This window comes from Dermochelys coriacea, chromosome 2 (assembly GCF_009764565.3).
Source record: "Dermochelys coriacea isolate rDerCor1 chromosome 2, rDerCor1.pri.v4, whole genome shotgun sequence".
Lineage (NCBI taxonomy): Eukaryota > Metazoa > Chordata > Testudines > Dermochelyidae > Dermochelys > Dermochelys coriacea.
In genome coordinates this window covers 105,397,375-105,413,574 of record NC_050069.1, presented here as the reverse complement: position 1 = coordinate 105,413,574, position 16,200 = coordinate 105,397,375, and the positions used below count along the sequence as shown (strand labels likewise).

Here is a 16,200-nt window from a genome sequence, read left to right as displayed (position 1 = left end):
GAATGCAAGCCTTACAACTCCTTTAAAGTTAGTAAGTAATCTAGCTAGAAAATGCGTGAGATTTTCTTTTGTTTAATGGCTTGTAAAATAAGCTGTGCTAGAGGGAATGTATATTCTGGTTTTTGTGTCTTTTTGTAACTTAAGGTTTCACCTAGAGGGATTCTCTATGTCTTGACTCTGATTACCCTGTAAAGTATTTACCATCCTGATTTTACAGAGGTGATTCTTTTACCTTTTCTTGAAATAAAATCCTTCTTTTAAGAACCTGATTGATTTTTCATTGTTCCAAAGATCCAAGGGTTTGGGTCTGTGTTCACCTGTACCAATTGGTGAGGATTATTATCAAGCCTTTCCCAAGAAAGGAGGTGTAGGGCTTGGGGGGGATATTTTGGGGGAAGACGTCTCCAAGTGGTCTCTTTCCCTGTTCTTTGTTTAAAATGCTTGGTGGTGGCAGCATACTGTTCAAGGACAAGGCAAAGTTTGTATCTTGGGGAAGTTTTTAACCTAAGCTGGCAAGAATAAGCAGGTCCCCACATCTGTATCCTAGAGTTCAGAGTGGGGAAAGAACCTTGACACATCCTGTCCTCCTGTATCCATATTTTACTTATATGTTTTAAAGGTTTCTAGTAGATTAGAAAGACATGATTTTTCTTTTTCAAAAACTGCTGATTTACCCCCCATCATGTGATTATAGTAGCAGTTTTATATTTTTATTTTTAGATATTTCAGCCAGTATACTTATTACTGATCCTCTACGATCTACTTCTCTGAATCACCTCCAGTGCTTTTTTAAAAACATATGTAAAACATTAGTTACTCTGCCTGGAAACAGGGCTGGAAGACAGCAAATTTTAATTAGCTAAAGCGTATTTTTGTTAGCAGCTTAGCCACTTCATTCTTAAATTCCTTTCAACCTTGGATGCATGCCACACAGTGATAGTGACTTGTTGTTCTTTATCCATTTCAAAGAAGAACCGCACTTTAAAGTGGTAGCGTATTTTAAAAAACTATTTTCCCTCATGTAATAACTGAAAATTTATAGATGTGGTACATGTAAGTTGCTATTAACAAAAGCCTTCAGATTTCTGGAACAGATAGAGTTTTACATGCTTTATTCAGCTACCAGAAATGAATACTTTGTCCCCCTAAGCACATCTCTTGTCAGATTATATGGAATTCATTCCTACCAGGATAACATTTCAAAAACCTATTATCACTTTTGTTATTTTAAAAACTGTTTTAGTCTAAGTTCAGAACTACAGAATGTGGATTATAAAATACTTAATAAAAAATGTTTTTAACCAACCTCGTATTGTAAGCTTGCTATATAACTGAGAGTTCATTTCCTTGTCTCGCTGGTAACGTCGAAATTCATCAACTGCCTCACGCACCATTGTGACAGCCAAAACAAATCCCTGTTCAAAACATAATGATAATACACATTTCCCAAAATGGAAAATATTTTTAAAAAAATACATAAAAAGGAACATGACAGTAGAAGAAAAATGTATATTTTGGAGTATATTTGGAGTATTTCATCGTTGACGACAGTTCAGGGTTTTTTTAAACCTTTTCTGTCAATCTAGTTCATCTTTACTGTAGAAACACAATTTGTGAAAACATTTTACAAACATAAGAACGGCCATGCTGGGTCCATCTAGCCCAGTATCCTGTCTTCCAACAGTGGCCAGTGCCAGGTGCCCCAGACGGAATGAACAGGTAATCATCAAGTGATCCATTCCCTGTCGCTCATTCCCAGCATCAGGCAAGCTGAGGCTAGGGACACCATCTCTACCTATCCTGGCTAATAGCCACTGATGGACCTATCCTCCATGAATTTATCTAGTTCTTTTTGAACGCTGTTATAGTCTTGGCCTTCACAACATCATCTGGCAAAGAGTTCCATAGGTTGACTCTGCATTGTGTGAAGTACAAGTATTGAACAATTTTCATTTCTTGGCATATTCCAGCAAATTACAAATGATACAAAACTTGTAATTTGCTGGAAAATAATCATATATATGTGCACTAGAGGGGAAAATTTTAGATATAATTTGTATTTTAGAAGAAATTAACATCTTTCAAATAAGCCACTGCATTTATTTATACTATATATATCTGAGACAGCTTTTACAGTCCAAGAAGCATTCCTCAACACAGTGATTTTGGGGATCTATAGTTAGCGTTGCAAGGATTTTTATCAGTAAAGATCTGTAAATGTCAACTTCACCATATAAAACAACAAAACAAATACTTCCATCAATAATAACTGAAACATAAACAGCTTTTTTTTGCAATTTGTCTGAGAACTTATTAGCATTTGATTTAAGGATATTTATATATTTTGACATGTGAAGCTGACAATTTGTGTTTTAACAGTTATGAAAGCTTTTACTCTTTATGAATTTTGATGTCTACTGTCATTAAATTATTTTCCGCCCACCCATAATTTCCTGCAACTAAAAATTTAAATAGACAAAAAAATTAAACATGCTTAAAAATAAACATGATATTATTCATCAAAATTATTAAAAAATTAAAAACCAAATTCTGCCAAGCCTACCTATAGTAGTGATGGGGATAATCTCATCTTGCTTCTTTTTTTAAAAAAAAAGAAGTTTATTGTCCTTTTTCTTACAAAGATAGGCAGAAAAGGGTGAACTGTAGTAAACAGATGGCTAAATTGGAAAGTTTGTCACTAATTTTTCCAAATTAGTGCTGGCTATTCACAGTCCTCCAAACACTGAAACAGGGCTGACCCTTTAGGTTTTGTGAAACTCATGACCACGGATCCTTCAATTCTGGGGAGTACCCCAATTCAATTCACAGCTATGAAAGGGTAGTGCCAACCAGGCTCCTACAAGCAGCCAGTATAATCTCTGGAAACACAAAAGAGGGAAAGCTAAGTAATAAAAGGCAGACTTATGTCTGCCACTCAGGAAGAATTCTCCAGACAAAAGATTCCAAAGATCAAAAATACTTACTGTATAAATATTAAGAGGGGGCAAATCAACGAGAACCACTTGCAGGAAAACTGATAAGAGTTTCCTAGAGGAATATGCTCTCCCCTTTTCAAATTACTTAACAAGCGAGCAAGAGCCACACAAAATTTTGAACATATTGTAAACCTTCAAGGAAGGATCAGATTGTCTGCATTGGAGAGTCCTAAAAAGAAAATTCACAGGTAAGGCAAGTTTTCCCTTCTCTGGCCCCTTCACGGCCGACTGTCTTCATGTAGAAAGCAGTTAATCATCCTTAGGGAGGGAAGATTCAATTGAACTATGCAGAAGTTGGAAAAGGAACTTAAGGCTGCACCCCATTTACCAACTCTACATCTGCAGATGAGAAGACAATTTTATGATATTTTTATAAGTGCAAATAGACATGGTGGCCTTATAGATCTCAGTGTAAGATGTGAGTGATCACACAATTTATTATTTTATTACTATTGTACCAGGAGCCCCAGACATGCACCAGGACCCCATTTGCCTAGCACTGTACAAACAGAACAGATGAGCAGTAATGTGCTTGACAGGGGTTGTACTTCAGGGTTCAAATGCCTCTGCTTTTATTTCCTTGATGACCCTGCTCACATCCAACTTAGGCCCTTCCAATTACTTATGATGTTTGGATTCAGACAAAGGACAATACTTCTTCCTATAATATGCTGAAGATTATGGTGACCTTGAAGGCCTGGTCAGTTTGAAGAATTAACATGCCTTGATAGAATATGCTGCTACTCTGAAATCTGAGATTCCACAGAGACCATGCCAAGCTCCAAAAACATTCCTGAGTGAGGTGGTGGTAAATAAGCAACACAGTTTCAGTGAGACGAGGTGGCGTAATACTGACTATATAACAGTTAGAAAAGTGGTTTTATGACCACCTGCAAAACACATTGCAAGATCATGACAGGAATTGGCACATTACTGGAGGATTAATTAAAGAGGTAGTCCTGAGGAACCTGATGTGATGGTGATCAGAGATTCTCCTTACTTTCTTACAGTGCAATATTTACAATTGCAGCCTTGTCTTGCCAAAGACCAAGGTCAGACCAACTTATAAAAACTCCAATTTTGTTTAGCTGATTTTGCCCTGGTGTATATCTTGTAACACCAACATCTGGACCTCATTAAAGCAATTAATAAGGGCCATTTGCAAGTTTCCTCTGAACTATCAGAGGATATTTCATGTTCTTAAAATATCAGCGACTATAGTTTATTCCACTCAGCATCTAAACTGATAGTTTAAGCAGCACTGGATTTTAGTGTAGAGTAGGCCTCTGCCATAGTATATTCTTTTGACTCTGGATCTTGGCAAAGGTTTATTTCATCCAGAATTGGGTCTGAACCTGAGGATCATTGAAAAGGTGAAAGAATCACTATGGTCTGTTCCTTTTGCAGTCTTTTTGCCATCTTCACCCTCAATGGTTTTGATGGAAAGAGAAGGCATAAAGGAAACGTTAGTGTCACTTTGAAGATATGGGGTCTACTTCTATAAGTCCCTTCTTCACATAGTATCTTTCGGTTTTCCAGCCCTATCTGGACATAAGATTAATCAGTGGGCTTTCAACCTGACTTGAGATACTTAGAAAGGATAACTAGTCCAGATTCCATTCCCTTGGTTCTAAGTGCATTGTGCTGAACCAATTGACCCTGACTTTTCTTCTCCTTTAACATGTAAAATCCTGAGGGATAGAATGAAAGCTTCTGCTCAGGACATGATCAAGACTGCTTCCTTGAGCAATCCCTAAAGTCTTCATATCAGCTTATTAAGGAGCATTTTCTGAAGTGTCATCTGCTGGAAACAGAGAAGTAGCCTACTGAGTCACAGCTCTAGACTGTTTATACTCTCCTTCTTATGTGTTGCTTATCCGATGAAGTGAGCTGTAACTCATGAAAGCTTATGCTCTAATAAATTTGTTAGTCTCTAAGGTGCCACAAGTACTCCTTTTCTTTTTGCGAATACAGACTAACACGGCTGCTATTCTGAAACCTATCACACCACTGTGTCTCACGAGTACAGATGTGCTTCCCTTTCCTGGAGCCTGATAATCTACCCAGATGACTAGCTACGTAGATGCTGAACAGTCTTAAGGATGAATTTAACAAGAGATGCTAATATTAGCTGCAGCCCAAGATATTTATATACTTAGCAGCAGCAATTGCAGGCTGGAAATGAAGCAATAACTGTGCAAGGTATTCATGTATGAGACCAGCAAGCTAAGGAGCTGAATCAGGGATTTTAGTTTAGTAGAGATGTACCGACATGTAACAAATCAGAATCTTCTCCTGTCTCTCTTCTGAAATAAACATTGTCTTGAACAATGACTAGACAGCTCTGATATTGAGTTTAAAAGGTTGCAAATGCTTCTTCCCCTTGTTCACTTAAAGCCTTATTCCTGCAGAAAGAGCACCAGATGCCAAGTCCAGCATAACAGTGACGTGTGAAGGAAACCTAGTGAGGTCACCCAGATAAGAATAAATGGATCTCTCTTTCTCTTCAAGGAAGAGGTGACTAGGGTGTTTGTGAATACCTGTGTGGAAATGGAAACTAAAATGTATTGGAAATGTTTTTCATTGTAGCAGAATCTAAAGATTCTCTTGTGATCAGAATGAACATAATACCCTGGAGATCTACTTGGAATATGAAAACATGGGAGGATAAACGTTGTTAAACTTGATTTCAGTATTTACCGCTGATATTCATTTATGACCTTACTGAGAAAGACCTGAAATCTAGGACTGCCAGCATGTCACTGCTTCAGTTTGATAGCGCTGAGGCTCTGGTGCACTTTTGAAAACGTCCATTCTGTAAGGAACTAGCTCCATTATTAAAATGTGTAGGAGATCAACTATTACATTCTTCATATTCTGATACTATAAAAAGATTTGTTGTTGATGTTGGTTTGCTTTTATTTGAACTTTGTGTCCCAGGGAAAAGTGAGACACAGTTCTATTGAATCTACTTTTCTGAATAGCTCAAACACTGATTTTCCCAAGATGTTAGCCTTCCACATGAAGGCCATTCTGAAATTCCCCCTCTTGGAGAAGTAGAATCCTCAGAATTAGGGAAAACCAAAGCTAATAAGAACTGTTCACGTTCAGCAGTTTCCCAAGGAAACCTAGTCAGAGTCTTCCAACTCTCAGAAATGACTGCAGTGGTCTCTTTCTAATGTATCTTCTCAACACTGGAGGAACATCAATTTCAAAGGGAGTGCAAATGAAGTAACATATCTGGAGTCTCTCACTGGACAGAAGACCTTTATTTTCCCTTCTTCTCATCCATGTCCTGGCCTCAATGACTGCTCTGTAACTTTACTCCTCTAAGAGCCTATCAATAGAAGATTTATAAGGTTGACATTAGATGATGACTGTGAAACACAGTTCCATATGAAGAGCTTCTTCATGGGCCACTCTGTTATAAACTCTACAGTGTAGCGTAAATCTTTGTCAGTTTAAGCATTGGTCCCAGCAGGAACTACTAGGAAAATCTACATACGAGGCACGTGGTTGTTAAAACAGCCTTCCAGTAGAGATCAGTCCAGCATAATCTGTGGTCGCAGCCAATATTGTCAGGGTTGAAGTCAATGTATCCAAGTTGTGTCTGAATGATGATCCTATTCTCCTCTTGTCAGTTCCTAACAAAGGAGTACTCCCAAGGAGTACTACTTCATATGGTACAGCTGTGTCCCCTTGACTAACAAGGCTATAGCAGGCTCTGCCTTACGGAAGAGCAATGAAGTCTTTTAGTGCATGTGAAATTTATGAATTTGCATCTTAGGACATTTTGCCTTAATAGAGAAAAAATACCCCTCCTAACCACACTCTTATATTGGATGAAGGAGGCATTACAGGACTCTCTCAAGTTAACAAAAATGTATGTGTTTTCCTCCAAAAAAAAAAACAAAACAACAAACCCACAGAAGCGTGCAAAGACAGATCCCCTACCCTATGCATCCTTAATTCTGGGAAGTATAGATGAGTGAGTGCTTTACTTTCATCCAACCCCTGACTTCAGAGATTTCCCCTCACCTTTGGAGAATATTTGAAAACTGACTCGAGAGGTTTTTAAGACATCAACGGGAGCTTTGAAGGTAATGGAATAAGCTACTTTACAGGAAAATTGAAATTTTGTGCTGCTCCTTTAAAAGCTTGCTGAGAGGCCTTCTCCTTTATTGGTCCCTGGGCCAAATCCCTGAGGGAACATGAGGGAGAGTTACAACAGAGACTTAAAAGTGAGAGATGAGAGGCTTGCTCCCTACAAGTTTCCCAAAGGAAAAGAGCAGCCACTTTAATCTCCTGTGGGACCCATGTAGGCTAGAAGGGAAGAGAAGACATTCTCATCCTCCAGGGAATGAAATTTGAATCATTTGAACATCCTGCCCACTGCTACTCGGTTCTGGATGCGTGGAGTCTAGTCGCAGAATGGAGTCTATCCTGTTCAACCATCTTGATATGAGCTTTGCTAACACAGAAATTGCAAGCAGAGTTCCCTTGCAGTCTTCTCAACTACCTCAACATAGACCTTGCCTACACCCCAACTGGCAGCTTCATCTTTGCCCCCAGTAGCCTAACAAGGGGATTAACAATGGGGACATTTCTTGCATTCAGTTTTCCCTTGCTGCTTGCCTTAGGCTACATCTGCACTACAAATCAGGGGAGTGATTCTCAGTTTGCATAAACATACTCGCAATAGCTTGATAAGAGTTAGTGCAAGTATAAAAAGTAGCATAACCATGGTAGCACAGGCAACAGCAGCACAGCTTTGCTGTGCTGAGTACAAACCCACCTGAATCCCGTGGGTACATACTCAAAACAGCTGCCGTTGCCCGCACTACCATGGGTACACTGCTATTCGTACTCGCTCTAGCTCTCTCTGTGCTACCGCGGGTATGCGTACACAAATTGGGAGTCATACCCAGAGGTCGTAACATAGCTGTACCCTGAGGATATCCTGTATCCTGAGGGAGATGCCACCCACTAAATCCTCCTTAGAAACCTCTTTTTGGGGGGGAAAGGTGTGGGGTGGATTGTAACAATTACAAGGAGAATAACCTTGAAGACATTGAAGAAATGAAGACAAATGTAGTTATTTTTTAAAATCTTGTGAAGCGTCCTGCTACAAAAGGAGACCTTGATTCTGCCTTCTGTATAGTTTGGAGGAAGAGAATTCTGGACAGTTCTTCTTGAGTAGTCGTCCTGAGTGAAAGAGCCAAAGATCTTACCTGCCTCCATTTGCTTTGGAGACAGAAAATGGTGAAGATTATCGGACATGCAAGGGATGGAAGAATTTAAACTTCTGACTGTGCCCTCTCATACAGATGAAAGCTACAGAACATCGGAAAATACTATATATATATATATAGTATATAGTATATATATATCTCCATTTTGCAGTCAGCGTTTGATAAAGTCAAAAACAAAATTAGTTAATGTACCAAATGTTCTGTACCAAAACTGATATTTTTGTTTCATATTTCAGTAGCTACCACCAGCTAGATAGGGAGTACTAACAATTTAGATAAGGAAGTAGTTCACACAGGAGCTGCAGAGCTCCTGGGGAACAAGAAATACTTTTGGGAATATCTGCCCATAACAGTTTAAACAAACAATTGAGCACCCTGCCAGTGCCGCCTCCCCCTCCTCCCCCGCACATATTAGAACATAAGCATTGAAAATAATTTTTAAATTTTATAAATAAAATTCTAAAATCAAAAGCAGACTAATACTAAAACCTATCTTATATCAGCTTTTGTTTACCAGAGGAGCCCAGTAGGTGTACAGGTAGCCTATTTTCAATGCTGGTACAAACTGTGAGCAGGACACGATGAGAAAATAGAGATTCAAGAAAAACTTGAACTGTTCATATAAAACCTAAAATGAAAAACAAAAGAAAAACAGAAAAAATAACTTAAAATTTTATTTCAGGAATGTACATGAAAAAAATGTTACTTTTTCCATAAGTATAACTTCATTATACTGCATGTTTAATAAACTTAGTTCATTATCACTTTTTATAGGAACCATTACATACAGAGAAAATCATTTTAAATTACTTGAATACAACCCATAAACAGCAGCAATCACAGGCATAACGATCAATGAATTTTCAAGATATACTAGAGATTATTGAAAATAATCCATCTCTACCTATCTAATCTGGATTAAATTACTGTAAAATGGTTTGGAATTAACTCAAACTATCTGCAGTCTGCCCTACAGCAACAACATTCAAAAATCAATTATGATTAAGGTATTTTAGTGTTTGTGGTCCAAACTTGGATTTTTAAAGACAGTAGTTTCTTTTTCCTCATGGTATCAATACAAAGCAAAATTAAGGTTGTGTGGGTGACCTAATTTTGCATATCAGTAACTCCACAGTCCCAACACAGGGAGTATGTTAGCATCCTGACTGAAACAATACTGTGCTCCAACAAGCCACAGTAGGCAGAAAAGCCTCTGGGAATAGTTATTAGCTACTTTAGGGTACAGTAGACCTGAGGTTGCTGATTTATGCTGGGAACTGAACTAGTGAGCATGAACAGGTGTTTAGCCACCTTTGTTCCCTCTTTTCAGGTTCCATCTCCAAGCAAATATCTTCATAGGCAGAGGAAAGAAATTACATGAGAACAAGACTGTCCAGGAGAATCATGAGGGCATGAAAATTTTATGAGACACTTTTTGGCCTTGTGTAAATGTAACAAGATGACCATAAAGTAAAATTTAGAAGCTTTAATATTTAAGTCCACATTTATTACAATATACATGGTATTACACAGGTTCTCATGAGAAAATATATCAAAGCAATATTTTGAGTGTTTTTGTTTTATTTGTTTTTTTGCTTTGCTAAGTCAAAGTAAAACACTTATAATACCTTGCTCAGTAAATTAGTCCAAATATTATTTATTTTCAGTATGAAACTAATAAACTATACTCATATTTGCCAGTAGCGGGAGTGCAAACCATAAAATTACAACTAAGTGCCAGATGCACTACAACATTATGGAAGTTTCAACAGAAGTCATTCAATAAGTACAACATTTATTATTAACTTATGAATACTATTAATACTTACAGAGAGCAGTTACATAAATTATTTACAATACTGTACAGTGCTGTAATTGTTAAAATGATAAATAGCTATGCTGGAGTGATATTGTGTTTATTTTCACAATAAAACATTTTCCTTTGATGTCTAAAATGTTTTAATTATTTCACAAATTAATCTCAGCAGGGTGATTAGCTTTTTTCTCCTCACCAGTGGTTTATTTAAAGTGCCAGTTAGCATAAATTAACAGTTAAAAAACTGCCCATTTTTCTTTAAAAAAAATGAAAATAGGATTCCTACTGTGCAATTATAAAACATTTTCAAAGTATCATATCTTCTTAGGAAAAGAACCTGAACCATGCTATCTCCCTCAACAGGTAACAGCAAATTATGGCTCACCTTTACAGGCATCAGGAACATGCCTTGTGACACATATATTTTTAACCACAACAATCAATAGCTTACCGTATACTTAATGAACTTTGTGATCCTTATGAAAGTATACACTGCGTAACCAATCTGAGTATTTAATAATTTAAGCCAAGGAAGAAAACATTGGATTGACTCAATAAAGATGAGAATATTTATCTATCTCCTTGAGACAGTTGACATCTTATTACCCTGACAAAAGATCGGTCTTAATTATGGTGCCATTACATTTTTTGAGTTTTAATAAAGAGACATATTAGATATCAAGCATTTGCCAGCTACTGGATGAATGGTTAGAGGTATAGGCTCAATGCTCAATATAAAACAGGTATGATTACTTAAATTCAAAGAACAAAACATTTCTATATTGAAACCTACAAGACAATTTGTTAATACAAAAAAAGACTCCATACAAATGAAAAATGTATTAGTAAAAATTTATATGAAATATCAAAAATGCATGCTATCATGATTTAACATCATTTAGTCATTGAAACATCTCTCCTCAAAAGTTATATTTTTAGCAGAACTGATAAAAAAAATTTAAAAAATCCAAATAACAATGAAACAGCTATCCAAAACATTTGTGAAGTCAATTTGTAATTTATGCAAAGAATGAACACTGAAGGCAAAGAATTCACTTAAATCAACTCTGTTAAATAACAAAAAAAATAAATAAATAAAAAGCCACACTGGGAGATTTGTTTTTAAATAAAATGGAAAAATATTGCAGTCTGCAACAACAAACTGTACTTAAAAGGTGAATTCAATGCATAAAAGAATTCTGCACTTTAAAACCACAATATGCAAAAACAGATCTGAAAAGACAGCACATTAATATTAAACTAGGCCTTGTTAACATTGTCCTTAAAATAATTTAAGAGCAACCAAGTCCTGTTATTTAAATGGAAAATTTTTCACTATTTTATTTATACTTATTGTATTTTCTTATACGCACTCACTGCTGTTAAAGACTTCTGCATAAGAGCATGAACCTTCAACTATTTATTCCTCATTTAAACTTAAACTTCTGTGACAAAATAATCATTTCCACCCAATCAGCTGTGATAACACACAGAGAGATTACAACTTCTAGTGAGGAATAAAGAAATGCAAAAGAACATTTATCCCTGAATTTTTAGAGACAGCATGGAATTCTAGCTACATGACTCATTGAATTACATGCAAATTGCACTTCTATAATCTTTGCCACTTTGAAAATACAGTGAGATTAGAAACAAAAAGTCTTACTCTCATGTAAGGGTCATCACTAATAAGGAGAATGAGAAATTAAATACAGAATGTATGAAGTAGATAAGAATATCTATTTCTTCAGACTTTTTTTTTCTTTTAAAAGGTACCATAAGGGGCATAAACTAAGCCCACTTTCAAGTAATCATTAGTAGCCTTACCCCAGGTATAAATGTAAAGATATTGTATTTTTGATTTTTTATAGCATTTCTTGGATATTTTTCTTCACATTTTTCAGGACATCCCAGCCACACCGTACGAGCTTTTAGCTCTTTCTTTCTTCTGCAAATGTTTATGAGCCAGTCACAGCAACTGTAAAGAACAAGAAATATTTGGTTTAATTTTTAAAAAGCTATTCTATGCATTATGGGCAATATTTTCAAACCTGGAAATCTGAAGTTAGGAGAATATATTTAGGCCCTCAGGTTTGAAATTTTGGCCTATATCTATATCATAAATAAAGTGTTGATTGTTTCAATATCTAGTGCAGGTGTAGAGTATTTCTAATACTTAGCCTTACCTGTAAAAATTATGTGTGGCTGCTATCACCTTCTTAACAGGCTTTTCAAGATAAATCTGTTTGTTCTGTTACTCATCTTCCCTCAGAAAAATGAACTCTAGATTTTGATTTTTTTTTAATTTTTTTTGCTGTTATTGAAATACAGCCTAGTTACTGTCTCTGCTGAGATTTTTACTCATTCATGCTGTAGACATATACCTTAAAAAATATTTTTATTTTTTAAGGAAAGTCTAAATGTGACAGATCATATGAGTCGAGCCATGAACAAGTAGGGCTCATTGCTAGCAGGTTTAGAAGTCCAACTGACTAATGAACCCACGCTTTTTGTTTCATTTAGAAACCAGACTAAATTAAACAAAAATGGTAGCTTTGTGTATCCGAAGTACAACCATAAAAAACAGGGCTTTTCCAGATGGCATTCTCCTCTTCTTCTAATGGCAGCCATCCTCAACTCTTCAGAGGACAGTAATTTTTTAGTGTGCTGGAGTAATTACTTCATCACAGCTGTCTCAAACCTAATACCCTAAAAATCCCTTCACTTAATTAATGCAGTTGTGTCTTTCCTTCATTCAGTCTCAGCTCTCTCCCTGCCATTGTGGGCTATGTTCCATACTAGCCAACTTCTAACCTGGAATATAACAACATATTCCCACACAAAAAAACTGCATTAAAATGGAGTTAAGTTACTGATATGTACCCTCAAGGATAAAACACATTCCAGGTATTTTGTAGTACGATGTTCAGTTTTATGGCTACATTTAAAAGAAACCCTAACCTGTTAAAGTAGGCATACACAGTAAGGCACCTAAACAACCTTAACTCTGCCTTGTAATGATGGTATGCAATAATCAGATGATTACAATCAAGACATTTTAGTGTTTGCTTTCCCAGATTAGATTAATTGAATTTCTAAAACATTTTTTTCACCTCATGGTATTTTTAACAAGGCAGGGGGTCAAGGTTACTTGTGTGCCTTTCTGGATTTCTTTTAAGGTCTTGTATTTATGACTAGTTAGTGCACAGCAAGCTGGGGAGCAAATCTACAGCACTCCAGCATGCCACACACTACCTGATTGTGTGAAACATGCGACCACGCCCTGAAAGTTCCCTAGTGTGCTTTGTTTACAGTAGAGAACTTCAGTGAGCAGCAACAGAGTCCATACAGACAGTTTATGACACACTGGAGCTATCAAGGTTCCTTCCCCACTCTGAACTCTAGGGTACAGATGTGGGGACCTGCATGAAAGACCCCCTAAGCTTATTCTTACCAGCTTAGGTTAAAAACTTCCCCAAGGTACAAACTTTGCCTTATCCTTGAACAGTATGCTGCCACCACCAAGCATTTTAAACAAAGAACAGGGAAAGAGACCACTTGGAGACGTCTTCCCCCAAAATATCCCCCCCAAGCCCTACACCTCCTTTCTTGGGAAAGGCTTGATAATAATATACTCAACAATTAGTACAGGTGAACACAGACCCAAACCCTTGGATCTTTGGAACAATGAAAAATCAATCAGGTTCTTAAAAGAAGGATTTTATTTCAAGAAAAGGTAAAAGAATCACCTCTGTAAAATCAGGATGGTAAATACTTTACAGGGTAATCAGAGTCAAGACATAGAGAATCCCTCTAGGTGAAACCTTAAGTTACAAAAAGACACAAAAACCAGAATATACATTCCCTCTAGCACAGCTTATTTTACAAGCCATTAAACAAACAAACAAAAAAATCTCACGCATTTTCTAGCTAAATTACTTACTAACTTTAAAGGAGTTGTAAGGCTTGCATTCCTGATCTGTTCCCGGCAAAAGCATCACACAGACAGCCAGAACCCGCTGTGTCCCCCCCTCCAGATTTGAAAATATCTTGTCCCCTCATTGGTCATTTTGGGTCAGGTACCAGCGAGGTTACCTTAGCTTCTTAACCCTTTACAGGTGAAAGGATTTTGCCTCTGGCCAGGAGGGATTTTATAGCACTGTATACAGAAAGGTGGTTATCCTTCCCTTTATATTTATGACAGTGTAGATTCACACCCAATTGCTGTGCAGTAATTTATTGTTTAGACATCTCTAAGTATAATCTTAACTCGAATTATCTGGGTCTAAAATACTGGGTTTGGGGAGCATTACAACATCTCAGTAATGTGTTTTACACTTAAACTGAAATTAAAGTTGCAAGTACAGCTAAGTAATTTAACTGAGTTTTCTTTGGCAATTTCCATAGTTTTTTTTAAATTATTAAAAACTCCAGACCGCATGTGCGTGCACATAAAACTTGAAAGAGCAGATTCACTGGTATACCAAAGCAACCAGAAAACACCAGTGTTAAGCCTAGGTATAAGCTGCTCTTATTCACTACAGTAGAGCAAATTCACCGAAGTGTTCTAGCAAACCTGACCTTTAATTCTCAATTGCCTTATTAGTTTAGAGGGCTATGTTCATGAGACTAGCCCTGTGTCCTAAAAATAAAGGGAATGGTAAACACCTTTAAAATCCCTCCTGGCCGAGGAAAAACCCTTTCACCTGTAAAGGGTTAAGAAGCTAGGATAACCTCGCTGGCACCTGACCACAATGACCAATGAGAAGACAAGATACTTTCAAAGCTGGAGGGAGGGAGAAACAAAGGGTCTGTGTCTGTCTGTGTGATGCTTTTGCCGGGGGACAGAACAGAAATGGAGTCTTAGAACTTAGTAAGTAATCTACCTAGATATGCGTTAGATTATGATTTCTTTAAATGGCTGAGAAAATTAAGCTGTGCTGAATAGAATGGATAATCCTGTCTTTGTTAAGGTTTTGCCTAGAGGGATTCTCTATGTTTTGAATCTAATTACCCTGTAAGGTATTTACCATCCTGATTTTACAGAGGTGATTCTTTTTACTTTTTCTTATATTAAAATTCTTCTTGTAAGAAATTGAATGCTTTTTTCATTGTTCTTAAGATCCAAGGGTTTGGGTCTGTGGTCACCTATGGAAACTGGTGAGGATTTTTATCAAGCCTTCCCCAAGCAGGGGGGTGCAAGGTTTTGGTGAAAAAGACGTTTCCAAACAACGCTTTCCCAGTAAACCCAGTCACTGGGTGGTGGCAGTGGAAGTCCAAGGGCAAAGGGTAAAATAGTTTGTACCTTGGGGAAGTTTTAATCTAAGCTGGTAAAAGTAATCTTAGGAGGTTTTTATGCAGGTCCCCACATCTGTACCCTAGAGTTCAGAGTGGGGAAGGAACCTTGACATGGTGGTAGAGCGGTGGGATCAACTTGAAATCATTTTGAGATTTTTTGAACCAGAAGCACAGATTTGAAAAGGAAATATTTTTTTTCCTTTGGGTTGCTGGAAAGCAGGTTAAACTGAAAACACTTAGAGGTTTTTTTCCTCCGCTTTGGGGCCAGAGCAGAGACAAAAGGAAATTGTCTTTTGTGAGGGTGAGTTTTCTCTACCTAAAGGCAGGGTAGTTAACCTGCAGGGAAATTCACAAGTCTTCACAGACCTGAAGTTTTGTTTTGTTTTTTTTACCTAAGAGCAACTAGAGGGGTTTTCTGCCTATTTGCCTGGAAACAAACGTGTTAGGTTTGGGGTTTTGATTTTTTGAACAAGGAGAACAGATTTTAAAAGGGAATTTTTTTTCCTCTGGGCTGCTGGAAAGCAGGTTTCCAACTGGAAGTAGTTGGAGTTTTTCTCTCTGCTCTGGGGCTAGTGCAGAGACAAATGAGAATTGTCTTTTTTGAGCTGGAGTTTTCTCTACCTAAAGGCAGGATAGTTAACCTCCTGGAGGGAAATTCACCAGTCTTCACAGACCTGAAGGGTTTTTTTTCCTAAGAGCAACTAGAGCGGTTTTCTGCCTATTTGCCTGGAGCCGAAGGTGTTAGGGTTTTGGGTTTTTTTTTTTGGATTTTTCTGTAGGCCGACAATCACTATCAGGGAATAGGTATCCTATTACAGCACAGCAAAATTTTAAAAGC

The 16,200-nt window shown here is 37.1% G+C and overlaps 1 protein-coding gene across 8 annotated transcripts in view; it reads right to left on the bottom strand.

Annotated features, from left to right (window-relative positions):
• Window positions 1-16,200, bottom strand: part of ATP9B (ATPase phospholipid transporting 9B (putative)) — a 290,806-nt gene that overhangs the window by 235,708 nt on the left and 38,898 nt on the right. For all 8 annotated transcript variants that reach the window (XM_038389752.2, XM_043508242.1, XM_043508239.1 and 5 more), the window contains exons 3-5: window positions 11,892-12,042; window positions 8,763-8,876; window positions 1,307-1,415 (exon numbers count right to left, since the gene is read on the bottom strand). In XM_038389752.2, the coding sequence (XP_038245680.1) occupies window positions 1,307-1,415; window positions 8,763-8,876; window positions 11,892-12,042 (374 nt within the window). The remainder of the gene's footprint in view (window positions 1-1,306; window positions 1,416-8,762; window positions 8,877-11,891; window positions 12,043-16,200) is intronic.